This window comes from Apus apus, chromosome 1 (genome assembly GCF_020740795.1).
Source record: "Apus apus isolate bApuApu2 chromosome 1, bApuApu2.pri.cur, whole genome shotgun sequence".
Lineage (NCBI taxonomy): Eukaryota > Metazoa > Chordata > Aves > Apodiformes > Apodidae > Apus > Apus apus.
In genome coordinates, this window is record NC_067282.1 from 165712837 (window position 1) to 165727705 (window position 14869).

General features: G+C 39.3%; 1 protein-coding gene across 3 annotated transcripts in view; it reads right to left on the reverse strand.

The window, feature by feature from the left end:
- NAV3 (neuron navigator 3) overlaps positions 1-14869 on the reverse strand; it is a 273171-nt gene that overhangs the window by 111828 nt on the left and 146474 nt on the right. For all 3 annotated transcript variants that reach the window (XM_051631165.1, XM_051631157.1, XM_051631149.1), the window contains exons 9-10: positions 14387-14502; positions 362-470 (exon numbers count right to left, since the gene is read on the reverse strand). In XM_051631165.1, coding sequence (XP_051487125.1) covers positions 362-470; positions 14387-14502 — 225 coding nt within the window. The remainder of the gene's footprint in view (positions 1-361; positions 471-14386; positions 14503-14869) is intronic.

The window sequence follows — 14869 nt, forward strand, 5'->3', positions numbered from 1 at the left end:
AGCAGAAGCAAATGCTGGAAGAATGAATAATTTTTCCAGAAGTTCTCTGTGTGTGTGTGTGAGTCTGCATGTGCACACGTGTTTATGTATACAATAACCTCTACTTATAAAATAACCTAAAATAAATTTTATGGGCTTCTAAGTAGATGTACAGGAAACAATAACTATCTTTATGAATAATTGTATAAGACGTTTTGACAGCAAAGTATATTAAAGTCACATTTAAGTTGTCAAGGCAGTATAGCAAACAGTATGGTTAGTGTCACAATTAATTTTCCCCTGCAAGTCTCTAATTCATGCAGAAACTAGTAATACTCTCCTACAGTCCAAATTTTTAGCAGTCTACACAAAAAAAGTATACCTGTGGCTTATCTGGGTCCCTCTAAGGCTGGACATAGTTTCTTCCAAATTCTGTCTCAGGTCTGCTATATTCTTTACTGTTCTCATTCTTCTTGTTTCAGGGTCTTCCCCTGGAAGGAAACAGAAAAGCTAGCATAAATTTCAATGTACATGAGTGTATAAGGTTGAATAAAGTGCACACATGTATACACAGCTGGGATACATATATATGATTGTAAATAGGTCTGTCCCTTTAATCTTTTAAAAAATAAAACCTCATCCTTTCAGTAATAAAACACACATATGCTTATAAATAACATGTGGGATGTAAAAATCCCACTGAAAAGAGTCCTGGTGAAGTATTCTTGTTAGAGCACAAATCTATTAATGAAACTCAGATTTAGAGTGTTGGGATTTTTTTATCCTCTGTAATCAAGGCACGAAGCAGCCCCAGACCACTTGATACATTACACAGCCCCTTTTTCCTCCTTGATATTTTACATGACTTGGTAGGAAACAAAGCCACAGTAATTTGTGTCTGGAAAGAATTGAGATGACTTACAACTCTTCAGTATGCACTTAACAGCCAGGCTATTTCAAAGCACTCTTTAAGTCAGGCACTTAATAAAGCATCTTTCCTGAACTGCAATATTTTCCTGAAGGGGGAGATTACTATTCATATGGGATTCAAATAAAAATCTCAACACATGCATCATTTATACTGTTATGGATTTTAACAACTTCAGGGATCCATTGTGACAAGATAGTCTGGTATCTTGAATAGGAAAGCACACAGAACTTCATCTGGAACATCCTGAATCCTGTTTACTTCACATGATACTAAAAAAAAGCCCACAAAACAACAACAAAAATAAAACCAAAACCAAACCAAACCAAAACCAAAACCAGAAAAAAACAGAAGGAAAAAAAAAGATACATGTGTTACAAAAGAAAAATGTAATAAGCCCCAAAGCAACCTCCAAAAGTCGTATAAGAATATGCAGAAATTTATACTTTCTAACATATCCATATATCAAGGAATTTTGGTTCATTTATCTCTTGGAGAATAAGAGAATTTAAAAAGAAAATATATTATAAAATCAGTGATTGTTTCAAGGCTCATATTCTGCTTCTGGCTGTGTCCTATGTCTGTTGCTTGTAAGAAGGTTGGTAAGAAGCATCATTATTCTAGTTTTATGTACAATACTGGATGTGGAGTGCAAGTAATTTCCTTTTGACTCTACGAGTGATAATTTGCGCGTTGTAACTCACCTTGTTAAGTTAATTTTACTACTTACTGTGGAAATATTATAATCAAGAATGATACTGTGCAACCAGCAAAATGATCTCTACTATTTAACTCTAGATTTCAGCATTTACATCCAGAACAAGCTTTTAGCCTGATCTTGGAATCCTTGTGACATTAAGAAACTGTTTCATTTTTTAGTATATCCAACAGGAGATAGTCTGGTGAATTTAAACTCAACATCATACAAAAATCAAGATCAGAAATACAAGTAGAGGCAAAATACTATGTAGCACTATGGTATTTCACATTTGTGAAATGTTCAATACACATGCAGATACACATCTTCACGTTGCTGTATTTCTCATTTTATTGCCACCTGTCCTCCTCCCAGGTTTGTGTGTAAATTTATAAGAGACATAAAATTAACAACGGTGATGTCTTTGAGGAAAAGTATAGTGTGCCATCCAAGTGAGAGAGGCAGGTGAAACAGCAGGTAGGAGATGTTTGTCAAGGAGGCAAAAAAAAAGCAAAACAAAGCAAAACAACAAAATATAAAAATCACAGAATCTTAGGGGTTGGAAGGGACCTCGAAAGATCATCTAGTCCAACCCCCCTGCCAGAGCAGGATCACCCAGAGCACATCACAGAGGAACATGTCCAGGCAGGTTTTTGAAAAAGAAAAGAAGGTAGCATTTGCAGAGTAGAAAAAACTGCAAAAAAAGGAAGGAGGAGATCCTAATGTAGAGCTTGCAAGAAAGGTTGCATAGGACAGAACTGGGAAATAATCACTATGGGGCCAGACACAAGGACAATTTTATATTTAACAAAGTGTTCTGGAAAAGTAAAGAAAAAAAAAGGTCATATGGGAAGAAATTCTGGCAGTGGAAAAGTATAGTAACATTGACAGGCAAATGATGCATGGTACTAGCCAGTGTACCCTGCAGTTGTGGTTCAATGTCAAGCCAGCTTTGACAGCAGTGCCAAGTTGAGGTTCTACCACCTATTCTGCACTGATTATGTCTTCTGTCCTCTTTGCTGCAGCCAAACAGTCCTTCAGGAACTGCTGTTTGCTTGTTTGTTTCATTGCTCCAAATAAATTACATACTGCTTTTTTTGTCCAACAGTACAGAAACTTCTGGGTTGGCACAGTGGAACTGATGGTGAGGTCACTTAGACAAGGTGGAGACAAGAAGTGGGGATACAGGCCCAGCGCTGCTGCCAAACTCTCCATCTTCTCAAGCTACATCCCAAGGAAATGCCCATTCACAAAATTTTGCTCCATAAAATAAACTACCTTTGTGCATTTTTACATGTAATACCTTGCAGGAGGAAAATGTTCACATTCAGATTGAAATTATCATTGCTACTGTGTTTCAAGCTAGATCCATTCAGTCAAGCACCTTTCTGACCACTGTGCCCATGGACTCCATGCACTGTTTGCAGAGGTTTCTGCACCATCCTGGAGAGTCCCATGAGGCAAAAGGGCTCATGCTAAAGCAAAGCTGGAGACCATTAAGTTCTGCTAGATTGAATCTGCTGTTGAAAGCTGACAGCTCCCAGGCAGACTCTGTGCCGGCCTCCAGGCAGCTGCCTGCAGTGAGCTCAGTTCCTCAGTGTTGCTGCCTTTTGCTTTCCTCCCTCCACCAAATGCGCTCAAATTCACTTCCAGGAGCACATTATATTCCTGCCACAACATCTATATGGAGAAGACCCAGGACCTCTTTCTTGCCCTACCTAAAACCAGAGGTGAAACAGCTGTGGGTTTAAGACAATTTTCTGTTACACACAGAAAGACAAAGTCCAGGGTGTAAGTGGGCTGAATTAAAGGCCAAGCAATACTTTACCTTTATATTTATTTGAGGAAAGGAATATAATTCATATTGACAGTGACTTTGCCCTTTCCCTCCTTGTTTATCCTTGTCAGTTGTCCTTTGCTGTGTGTTAATATTAAAAACTCTTGCAGCAAAAATGACAACAGCTGTCTTTTTTAATATATACTGTACAGTTAGTAACATAGCAAAGCCTTAAGGTATAATTGCAATGGCAAAAAAAAAAAAAAGGTGTGTATATATATATATATATATGGCAAACAGCCAAAATATATTTTCACAGAGAAGAATATTTCACTTTCAGACAAATTATACCATAAAAGTTGAGTCATTCTACCCTGGTGTAGTATCTTTATCTCTCAGTGACACAAGGGGTCACTTCAAAACCTTTTCACTTTTTTTTTTTTTTTTCTAAAAGAGATACAACTGGAGTTTTATGATTTTAAAATACTACATAGTGCTACATACAGAATCCTCATAACTAACTATTTAGTGTTTAAAAAATATTTGTTCTTTTTCCTTTCCATTCTGCTCTTAAGGCCATGTCAATGGACTCATGCTGTACCATGGAAGAACAAGTCAGAAAGTATAAACAGTTGAACATGATGATTGAGACGTTTTCTGCACTGGGTGCTAGATTCTCAGACCTAACTTGCATCTGATATTACCTACATTCCCAGGACAATTCTGTAGCTCCCTATCTCCAGCAAGCCTCCTTCTGTACAGAGGAGCATAGAGATGGTGAATACGTGTATTTTCTGTATGGGTTCAAAGGGAGCCCAGACTGCCCCAGGTACCTTGTTGCTTATTACTACGGCCCACTGCCATCACTGAGTCTACCCATATTTGCATTGACCTACCATATCAGAAATGCTCTCTGGCTTGTTATCTCAAGTGATTCTGGTTTGTAGGCTGAAGAAAAGCCATTCTATTAATACACAGAGAGACTGGGATAAGAGACACTAAAAGCAGGCTACTCTGAAACTTTATCTCAAAATTCTGTTCCTCTTACAAGACAGTCTAATGTAAATATTTTACTGAACCATGAAATATAATCTGCTCAAACCACTATAAACTTCATCACTTATGTTAAACATTAATATTACAAAAGATTGTCCCTAAATTCTTGCCTGTAAGCAATGAACCATTACAGGTTCTCTCAACACATTTCTAGAGAACACAATAATTTCTCCCATTCTGTGAGACATGTTCACAGGAAACCAAAAGAAATATTTCTGGGTTAAGCCTTTACATTCACATTCCTGAAGCTCACCCACAATTGTTCATTTAATAATACTGTTTATAGTAGTTTCAGTACTTCCACACATGTAATTACAGCCCAAAGCAGATAAATGGGAGAACAATTCCATTATTTGTCTGATTTTCATAAAAGGACTTAGAAATAATAAGCAGCTCCCCAGAGAATTGTCCACTCTTAGATATTAACTCAATTCACAAAGGGAAGTACCAGTTTTACTCTGCAGGTGGGGAAACTGAGGCTCAAAATAGAACAGGGATTTGCTCAGTGCCACGCAACTGAAGACGAGCAGGGGTAGGTGGAGAGCTCAGCTTTTTTTGCTTACAAACCTCTAATCTCTAGGAGAAGCCTCTTTTAGCATACCTGTATAGTCTAATCATAACAGGTATGTATAAAGAGACAATCCTTGTTTCTTTGTTATTTTGAGATTATATCTTTTTGTGTTACATATACAGCAAAAAATTTATCCTGAATGTTTAAACACACTCAGGGCTAACACATCCACCAGCAAAGAATCTCCAGGCTAGACACATGCTACTTAACCTTGGAAAAGCAAGTAGCCACTTTGAACCATTTGACTGGCTGAAGAACAAAGCTTTGGAAATGAACACTTTGAGCACTCTTATAAAAGGGCTGAGAGATGAAAAGTAAAGCCAGTAACACAGAAGCCTTTTGAAGCACCTATCTATGGCTGTGGGCTTCAAATGCTCCCTGGCATGCACTGATATAGCTATAATGGTTATTCAAACTAAACTAAAATCCAGGCACTCATAATTCCATGTGTATGGATGAAATTAACTGGGGGGGGGGGGGGGGCGGGAAGAGGGAGGCAATAATGGAGGGACAGTTTGTAGGTAGGCTGTTACATTTTCTATCTAAACCAAACCCTGGATTCAGGATTTCAACTTTAAATTCATGAGAACAAATGTCCTATAAATTAATTTATTTATGAGTAAGTGAATAGCACTTAAATGTTTTGCCTTATCTTTTCAAACAGATAAGCAAACTTATTCACAGGCTGTTGCTGCCCATGCACCCATCATTTCATACAGTCTTTAGAATTAAGAGTAAGCAAATAAGGAAGAAATGTCTAAACATTATTTTTGCATACTATTGCAAATAAACTCAGTTCTGTCTTGTGAAATCACTGTCAATACAAAAAATCTGCTCCATCCAGCACTTGGGTCACCTCCTGCCCTTCCTACTGTCAAGACAAAGTTAACTTACCTAAAATATCAGTATAAAGGACCTGTTCTAGGTCCCCTAGCATTGTTATTATAACATCTTCATCCAGATGTGCAGTCCCTTCACGCAAGCAGCCTTCCTCCTCCTCCTCTGCCCAGTTCCTACTGGGGAAACAGTACATGCAGGATGCATTTTCATCATCTGATTTTCCCCTCTCTCCATTGTCAATCTTCAAGCCTTCACCTGTATGCCGGTCTCTCTCTCTCCTGGATGTCCTGCTTCCAGTAGGTGGTAGCACCTGAAACGCTTGGGGTGTGGCAAGGCTGGAGTGGCAGAGAGAGTGCACAGAACGAGAGAGTGCCTTGGAAAGGGGGCCTCTGCTCCCACCTTCTGCTTCCCACTGCTGGTAACTCTGGCTGGACTTGGAGGCATTTCCAAACCAGTTCTCCCTGTATGGGTATCGCCTCTTCTCCCCTTGGCTGATGAGTGTGAGATTGGTTAGAGACTTCTGCTTCTGAAGACGAACACACCCTCTTCTAACTTCCTTGCCTTTAAACACTGACAGTTCAGCAGATTGTTGCATCTTTCGGCTGGGGTTTCACCTCAGTCAGATTTCATTTTTCAGAGTTGGACAGCAGTTCAATCCTCCTGAAAGGTCTAGGAGGTGATCCCTTCGGCACTGCACGCTGCACACCCTAGGTAGTACATACTTGCACTTGCAATGAAAAGCACAGCTCAACCGTGCAGTGAATGTACTGTAAATGACTAGACAGGCACAGTCATTTTCTTTAAAATTGTGCTGCCGTCTCTGCTAAACCACTTGTCTCCCGTCACATTAATCTGCAGTACTTACAGTCATTTTCAGTTGGATTTCTCTCAAGCAGAAGAGAGTTGATCAAACACTCTGCTCCAGCACAGAAGTAATCCCAAAAGCCAACTGTGTTTTCCCCTCTCCATCCAATCACCAGTCTCATCAGAGCGGTGGGCCTGCATCTCTTGTCTACAGCTGCTGCCTTCTGAAATCCAAAGTAGGCACAAGTGCTGTCTTGGGCTTTCCTCCCCCCTCTCAGCAGATCATGACTGATCCCAGTGCACAGCTCTTCACTTTAGATGGGCTGACACAGAACTGCAAGTACAGCCTCAACGTCAGAGCTCAATAAAGAGCCGAAATTAACCACTGAAGCAAAGCTCTGCATGAGCCTCCTTACATTTTAGTATTCAACCTGCATTCCCAGATATATGACTCTTCTCTGCTACTGCAGTGAATGCTGCTGGCTGCCATGGCAGCAAACATCCTAGTGAATTAAAGCAGAGACACAGAAGCTTCTGCTCAGTTTACGGTGCCACAGGTTTCAAGACACAGCTTCACCTGAATGGGATACTGCAGTAACAGACCTAGCTCACAATCAAATCCTATTTTTATCCCTGAAAGGTAAGGATGACAAACTATTTCTTCGATATCACTGCTATTCCCTATGCAGGAAAGATAAAGGCAAATTTGCAAATGGACCTTCAGTCTTGCAATTTCTGCTCTAAATAAAAAAACCCACATAATTGAAGATCATAAAGAAGCTAAAATATGGAAGACAACAGTACCTACCCAGTAAGGTGATTTATAAAAAGAAAATATTTTATTTTTTTCTCCTTAAAATATACATTGTTTGCATCTCTGTGAGATTCTGAGACTAGTATGGAATTAAAAACTGTAATAAAATCATTTCACAATCTCCTGATTAATGGAATAAGTTGCTGTGTTTTTTTTTAATAAAGAAACTCACTATCATGTTTGACCTAAGTTCTAAATATTGTTTTTAAATACATTATCAAGAGAGAAATAAGGCTTATATTTAAATGTATACCTTTCCTCACAGAGACAAAGATATTAGTCCCAGAAATAATTGACAGCTGAACAAAGAATTAGCTGAATTTAATTCACATTTTTTAGATACAAACTTTTTATCTAGGGGCAATTAATATACTAAAACATTATGTAGAAATCTAGAAATCTGAAAATTGCCATATAACAATATACTGCTTTTGTCAGTGTGAAAATATGCTTGTCTAAAATCCCTACTCGACAAACCTCGACAGGGAAGCAACCTTCAAAAAATGCCACTTTGAGAATTACCTAGTGTTTGCAGATTTTCCGTATGAATAAACAGGTTTTAACAGAAGCCTCAGTGTTTACTTCTTGTTTTTTTCTTGCTTCATTTACAGTTTTTAAAGACATGTAGGGAAAAAAAGTATGTGGGAGAAACAAATTTCAAAGGGTGCATTTTTTCCTAGGTAACTCTCAAAAATGAAGAACTAATCTAGAACCAAATTCAGCAGTCTCAAGCAATGATGGTTTCCCATTTTAAATTACTGACACATTCCTAGAAAGACATGGTTCACAACGAGACACTAATCCTCCTTCCCACCTACCCCACAAAGTTTAATTAAGAGGAGACAGGAAGAATGTCTTGCTAGCCTGCTACAAAATCATCCTAAATATTAAATGCCTGCCACTTCTTCAGCATGGAAACATGGAAACCTAGATGATTGCACTGCTGTATTCCCTCCCATGATCTGCCAATTGTAGTGGCATATGGGCTCTTAAAAGGTTGCTATGACTGTAGTGGTGCCTGCCTGCAGCAGAGCCTGGTGTGGATGCTGAGGTGGACCTGGCTGAGAAAGCAGAGCTCCAGAGCTGCCGGCATTCTCCCACACCAGGATGTGCTGCCACTGCTGCAACCACCTGCTCGGCATGGCTGAGGAAGCTACTGGGGTTATTGGGAAGGCCTCACAGGGTTGTGTTTGCAATGGGGCATTTGCAAAATAAAGGGCAGTCTCACGCTTTTTCCACTGAATAGTTTAAAAACCTCGACTTATACGCAAAATTGGTCCAGTATTCCCAGTTGTTACTTTTCAAATTAAGAGGAAGGACAATGATTGGGCCCCAAGAAGCACCATGGTACAGCTGGATCAAGGGAACAGAACCTTTCCCAGCATATACAGCAAGGCTGAATCTCTCCCTCATAGTCCAAATAAATTAATAGTAACTTCCTCATCCACCCATTTGTATCCAAGCATCCTGAGTCAGTGGCTTGTCTCCATGCTCAGCTGGTGGCAGGGATGCATGCTCTGCATCCATGCTGAGCTCACAGCATGTGTGTGTGGTCACATATAGCAGCAGCAGCCATTCCTGTGGCACTGTAGATGGCTTCAGAAAGCCCCACAGACAGGGTGTACTCCCATGTGCTAAGCCAGCACTGCTAGGGAAGCAACACACAGTGGGGCCGCCCAGCTCTGAGTGTGGATAGACCTGACAGAAGACTGCCAGAACTGGCCAGGTGTATTTGGTCCTCTTTCTTCCTGTGAGCAGAAAACTTATGGCAGGGGATGAAATGTCTTCACCCAACGAGCCAGGCCAGACCTCATGCATGGTGTTGGCAGTAGGTGCTCCACCACTCCAGGCTGGAATGGTCTCTGATAGGGATACAGCTGGGTCCTGGACAACACAATGGGTCATAATGTCTCTGTGGACCTGTTTCTTCTCCCAGCTGAGCTATTCACTTCAGCCCAGCGCCGTCAGGACACAGGTCACGGACAATCATTCAGGGGTGGGAATGACACTTGAACTGTGTGGGAACCATATGAGTGCTGCACACATGCTGCAGCTCCCGCAACCCAAGTCTCATTTCCTCTTCTACATACATTAGAAATACAGTGAGACAGATGCTGGGTTATGGAAGTACTGAGGCTAATCACAAAACCTTCATTCAGCCTTCAGGTGTACAAGCACAATGCTATTGCCCTTAATTACAAGATTATATGAACTTTTCTCCCATTAATCCCCCTGCTGCCTCACCTGTTAGACTGATCATCATGATTATCCTTAGATATAGCAGACGTTTATCTACATCTTGGACCAAGTCTTTAGCACAAAGAACACTGAATTTATCCTTCTGCTTAACTGCACTGCTCTGTAGGTTGTTGTTTGACAAAACAAAATTGCATGTGGAAAAAGCTCAGTTTTTTAATTGAAAAGTACTTTTATAAATCTTATCTCTCCATTTTAAGTGTATGAAGTATCGTAATGAGCAAACTAAGCAGACCAGAGGAGAGCAAATATCATGACAGACAATTATTCCTCAACCACCTTGCAATTCACTGTATTCCCTACCCACCACACAGGAATATGTTTAAATCAAGAACAGCAAAAGGAACTTCCCCAGTACATCTAGTCAGTGTAATGTATGACCTTATTTTTACTGCCTCTTTCATAAAAGGAATTTAAATAATGACTTTAAGAGCTAATAATCTAGGGACAAATTTTTCTGTCAGATAGACTTTCTTTGAAGTCTCAGTGCATAGTTTGGAGCCTTACAAATGAATTATGTAATAGATGTGCAAATTCATAAGATTATGAATCTCTTCAGCCAAGCTTACTTGAAAAAAAAACAAATTGTAAACTATTTCCATACCTACTAATTAACAATTCCTATCAGAGACAAAAAAAGAAAGCACATTAAACATATAAGCTTGAAAATGAAATGTTTGTATGCTGACCTTGCCATAGATAGTGGCCTATTGCTCTTTCATTTATGCTTCATCCCTAAGATTTTTTTATAACTAGTCAATATTTGTAAATTCATGAATAATTATTTAATCAAGCACTTTGCACTAAGCTCTTTGTATATGTAAATACCTGTTAAAACCAAACACTATAACTGATTTCATAAAATAATACTTTGTAGTTACTGGCATGTACAATTTACAACAGATTATTAAATAATTTACTTACTGACACCCTTCTCCAATAAACTTGCAGCAGAGATTGATAAATGTCACAGCTACTAGAAGTAGGCATACTGGGCAAGAAAGTCTGAAAAACATATTCCTAGTCATACAATGAAAAATGAGAACCGAACTGAATTACTTAATCAGCCTTCCCTTTATTTTATTTATTTTTTTTTTCCCAAAATTGTCTCTTTGAATTGTACTCCAGTTTTGAAGAAACACAGATACTGAGTAGTATTGTTGAGGCAACTGGTACATAAAGTCCATGCAAAAAAGACTGTTCATACATGACTGCAGAACTGGCCATTATTTAGGGATCCCAGATTTCTATCTGGGATTTCCTGGACAGAAGTCTACACATTTGTGTGCCACATGTGCAATGACTCTACCCCGTGCAGAATGCACTGAAACTACTGCAGGGATGACCTGTGCCTACAAGTGGGACTCATTCAGCATGTTCATGGCACTGTGCAGGCAGAGGGGATCCAAGGTGTGCAAGAAGCTTTACACCTACTGCATGTGAGCTGTACTGCTGGTCTGCACGTGCACTGTGGAAACATCTGGGACTGCTCTGGCTGAGCTGTAAAATATTCAGAGGGGAAAAAAAAAAAAAAAAAAAAGTAGGAAAAAAGTATGAAGCACTTCAGATCACATCTGGAAGAAATTCCTACCAGAGTGGAACAGTGAAGAAACTCAAATTTACAGTAGCTCTACCAAGAGGCAGAACTGGCTTTAGGCATAAAGCATGTGGGAAATTACCACAGGCAGCAGATTTATGGGGATAAGCTAAAAATAAAGAGGTTGTCCTGTTTATCAGGGCAGCACTTCTGGGTCCGTGCCTACACCAACCTCACCATCTCCTTCACCAACCAGCACCAACGTCCTCTCACAGCTGTGAAAATGAAACGATCACTTGCCCAATAGTGGGCAGAATATCAACAGTTTACACTCTGAGTTTGCCCCATCCTTTCATCAGCTCTGAGCTGGAAAACAGGAGAGGTTTTAAAGGTAACCAGTTCCCTTAGAAACAGTGAGGAAGACAAAGCAGAGGACAGCTGGAAACTACTCCCACAGCTTCCTGTGTTCCCTCTTTACTTCCCCATCTCCCATGTTGAGACAGTGGTGAAGGGATCTGAACTGTCTTGCTGGGCACAGAAAACAGAGCCACGACCATCTACCACTAAAGCAAGGAAACTGGCTTGGTTTTGGTATCCTGAATCACTCAGGAAGAATGGTGCCTTGACTACCACTCCTAAATCTTTTAAAAATTATATTGTTCCCATCCAAGATTTGCCTATACTGTGGAAAAGTCTTGCCATGGTTACTGCATGAGTTTGAGACTGATTGGTTGATTTTGCCCTGAGGTAGATTAGGAGCTCTGACATAATCTGCTTGCCTGGTTATGGGAGCAGTTATCTTCAGCCAAGAGAAAAAACAAATAGAAGTCTGTAAATAATCTGAAAGTAGAGAAACAGTTTACACAGTGATGTGGACTGAGATATCTAAGTCCTGAGTATTTTACAGTTAGTTGCAAATATTTTCCACTATAATAAAGGCTAATGAAGCAGAAACATAATACAGGTGGGACAGCAATTATGAACCTGTTCCTACAAGCTGTTTAGTCATTTCCACAGATGTTTAGTCCCTTGCATGATCCTCATTGACCCTTATTGCCTACTAATATATTGTACTAGTGTTGGCCTACCAAGTGGCAAAAAAAACTTGAGATAATATAAAGATGGTGTCCATCCATAGCAGCAGTGGAAGATTTCAAGAAAATTATAATATTCAAGTGAAAGAAACTCTGGGCTCATCTCTGAACACCCTGGATATAAGTGGCCAGAGCAAGAAGCTAACCTTTGCTTACCTCCTTGCTACTAATGGTATAATCCCTTCATCATACCACAATAAAGATGCTGCTAAGTAACAGGATTTAATTGCCCTTTCTCATGGCTAATCCATCACAGAATACCCCCCCTTGAACAGCCATCATAGGATTTTTTTTCCCACGCAGATTCACCAATGACAGAATGACCAATGACTCAGTGATCACTCCCCAATGCATACAATTCTTTATTCAGCAAACGTAGTACTTGATCTAATATTTCTTTTTGCTGCTAATAGACAATTACGGGTGACACACATCTGGCTTTCTCTGTATACAACAAATGATTGATCGTATTTTCCCAGTGGTTCTGCTTTGCTGCCTGTTATGTCAGTCAACTGCTAATGCCAGAGTCTGAATAATCAGATTAGAAACATCTCTGATGTCTAGTGCCCTTTATGCCATTTTCTTTTTTTTGAGGTTGTTCCATTTCTGTTCAGAACAGTAAAAGGCTGGGAGGCATGAGATCTGGTTTGATCATTTCAGCAGGTGTTGAATCGATATTATATTTTTTTTAGCATCTCTGTGGATAATTCCTTGAAACATCTTTTGATTTGTGTGTTTCAATTATACTCTTTATACATGCAAGACCAATGAGTCTGATTTCTAAAATATTTTTTCATTCATTTTAACAAGCATAAGTCACCTTTAGGGAACATTTCACTATGTTTCGGGGTGACGTATTTATCACAAAAGCTGGTCATGCAAATAAGGGACGCTATACTCAGGAAACTTCCAAAGGGGCTGAGACAAACCAGGACAAAACCTCTTTTTCAGTGTGAGTCAGCTAAATGCCAAGGCAGTGCCACAAAGTTTGGGCATTTGATTTCCCTTGTGGTGGAGAGATAATTTTAGCTTGATATATCTAATTAGTGACTTAAGTAAGTTATATTCTGTGTAAGAAGAACCACATGACTCATTATAAATTCATTTGAATCTTAAAAATTTGGAGTAAAAGGGGAAAACTACAGGTGAATACAACAGGACAGGGATTTCAGCTTTTACTCTTGTAAAAATGATAGTAAGGATGCTAATAAAAAATAATAGTAATAATAAAAAAACTACCACAAAACAATAACAATAAAAACAAACTCCCAAACCCCAGCAAAACAGCTCTGGTGAAGAGTCCCTTTGAATTTACTCCCACACAACCCTGCAGTGCAACTCAGTCCTGTCAGCTGTGACAGACTTTGTTTTTTGCATTCTTAGGTAGAGTTAGGGCCAGACCCCAGGCTGATGGAAATCAGCATGGCTCTGTTGACTTCAAAGCTATTATTCCAATATGATTTAAAAAAAAAATCCCTTCATACTTGTAACCTAATAATGATTTTACTCAAGGTTTACAAGGAATTCCAGAATACAACCTATAGCAGCTTAGCTCTAGCAGCAGCTTAAAAGTCAGGTATAAGAGTAAGAATTTGTTCTTTTTTCTCATTTTCTGAATATAGATTCAGTTCAAAAAGCAAAATAAATCTTGTGTCATTTACAACTCCATTCTGATGTTATGAGTTAATTTGATGATCTTAATGCATCACAGTGTCAAACATTCTGAAGCGGATTTTCCACTGCTCCTCTTAGAGTACTCAGTATGACTCTAACACTAATGACTTGAAACCCTAGCTTGTGAAAGCCCAGTTTCTGCAAAATGATGAAGAGGATATTCGAACAGAAGGAGTCAGTTCAGAAAAGAGAGCTGTGTGTATGAAGCGCTAACTGTGCATGACCCAAATTTTCTGCATATTTAATACCCCTCACGAATAGAAGTCAGAAGTATTATTTCAACCCGTTGCGAAGCTCCTGATAAGAAACAGATGTAAACAGAGAAGTTTACAGGCTACTCCTGACTTATTGTTACTCACCAGATATCTCCTCTAGGCACTGTTTGGCAGTCTTACTGAACGACAAATCCATTTTAGTGGGACTGGTGCAGGAGTCAGCAGGTGGTAAAGAGGTACTGTCATTTTCTGAGAGAGTTCTGAAATCAAGCAAGAAGATTGATTATTATTATCTGGCATTCATGGAAATGAATGTTACTTGCAGCTCCATCTAGAACTGTACCACTATATGATGAAAATACCATGAATTTCACATTCTTACTGTGTTAGTTTGAATTCAGCTAAACAAATCTGCAAACAACTATGAACTCTGTCTCTCTCTTCAAGAGCTATTCTGAGTTAATGCTGGGAAATTTGGAGCCATTTTGTTTCCTTTTTCTCTGCAAGAGGTGTCAACCAGATATAGGCAGAATCCATTTAAATTGGTGAAGTAACATCCCTGCACATATATAAGGGAAATGAAAACTTGTAATTGCTGAAATAATAAGTGAGAAAAGCCATGTGGGA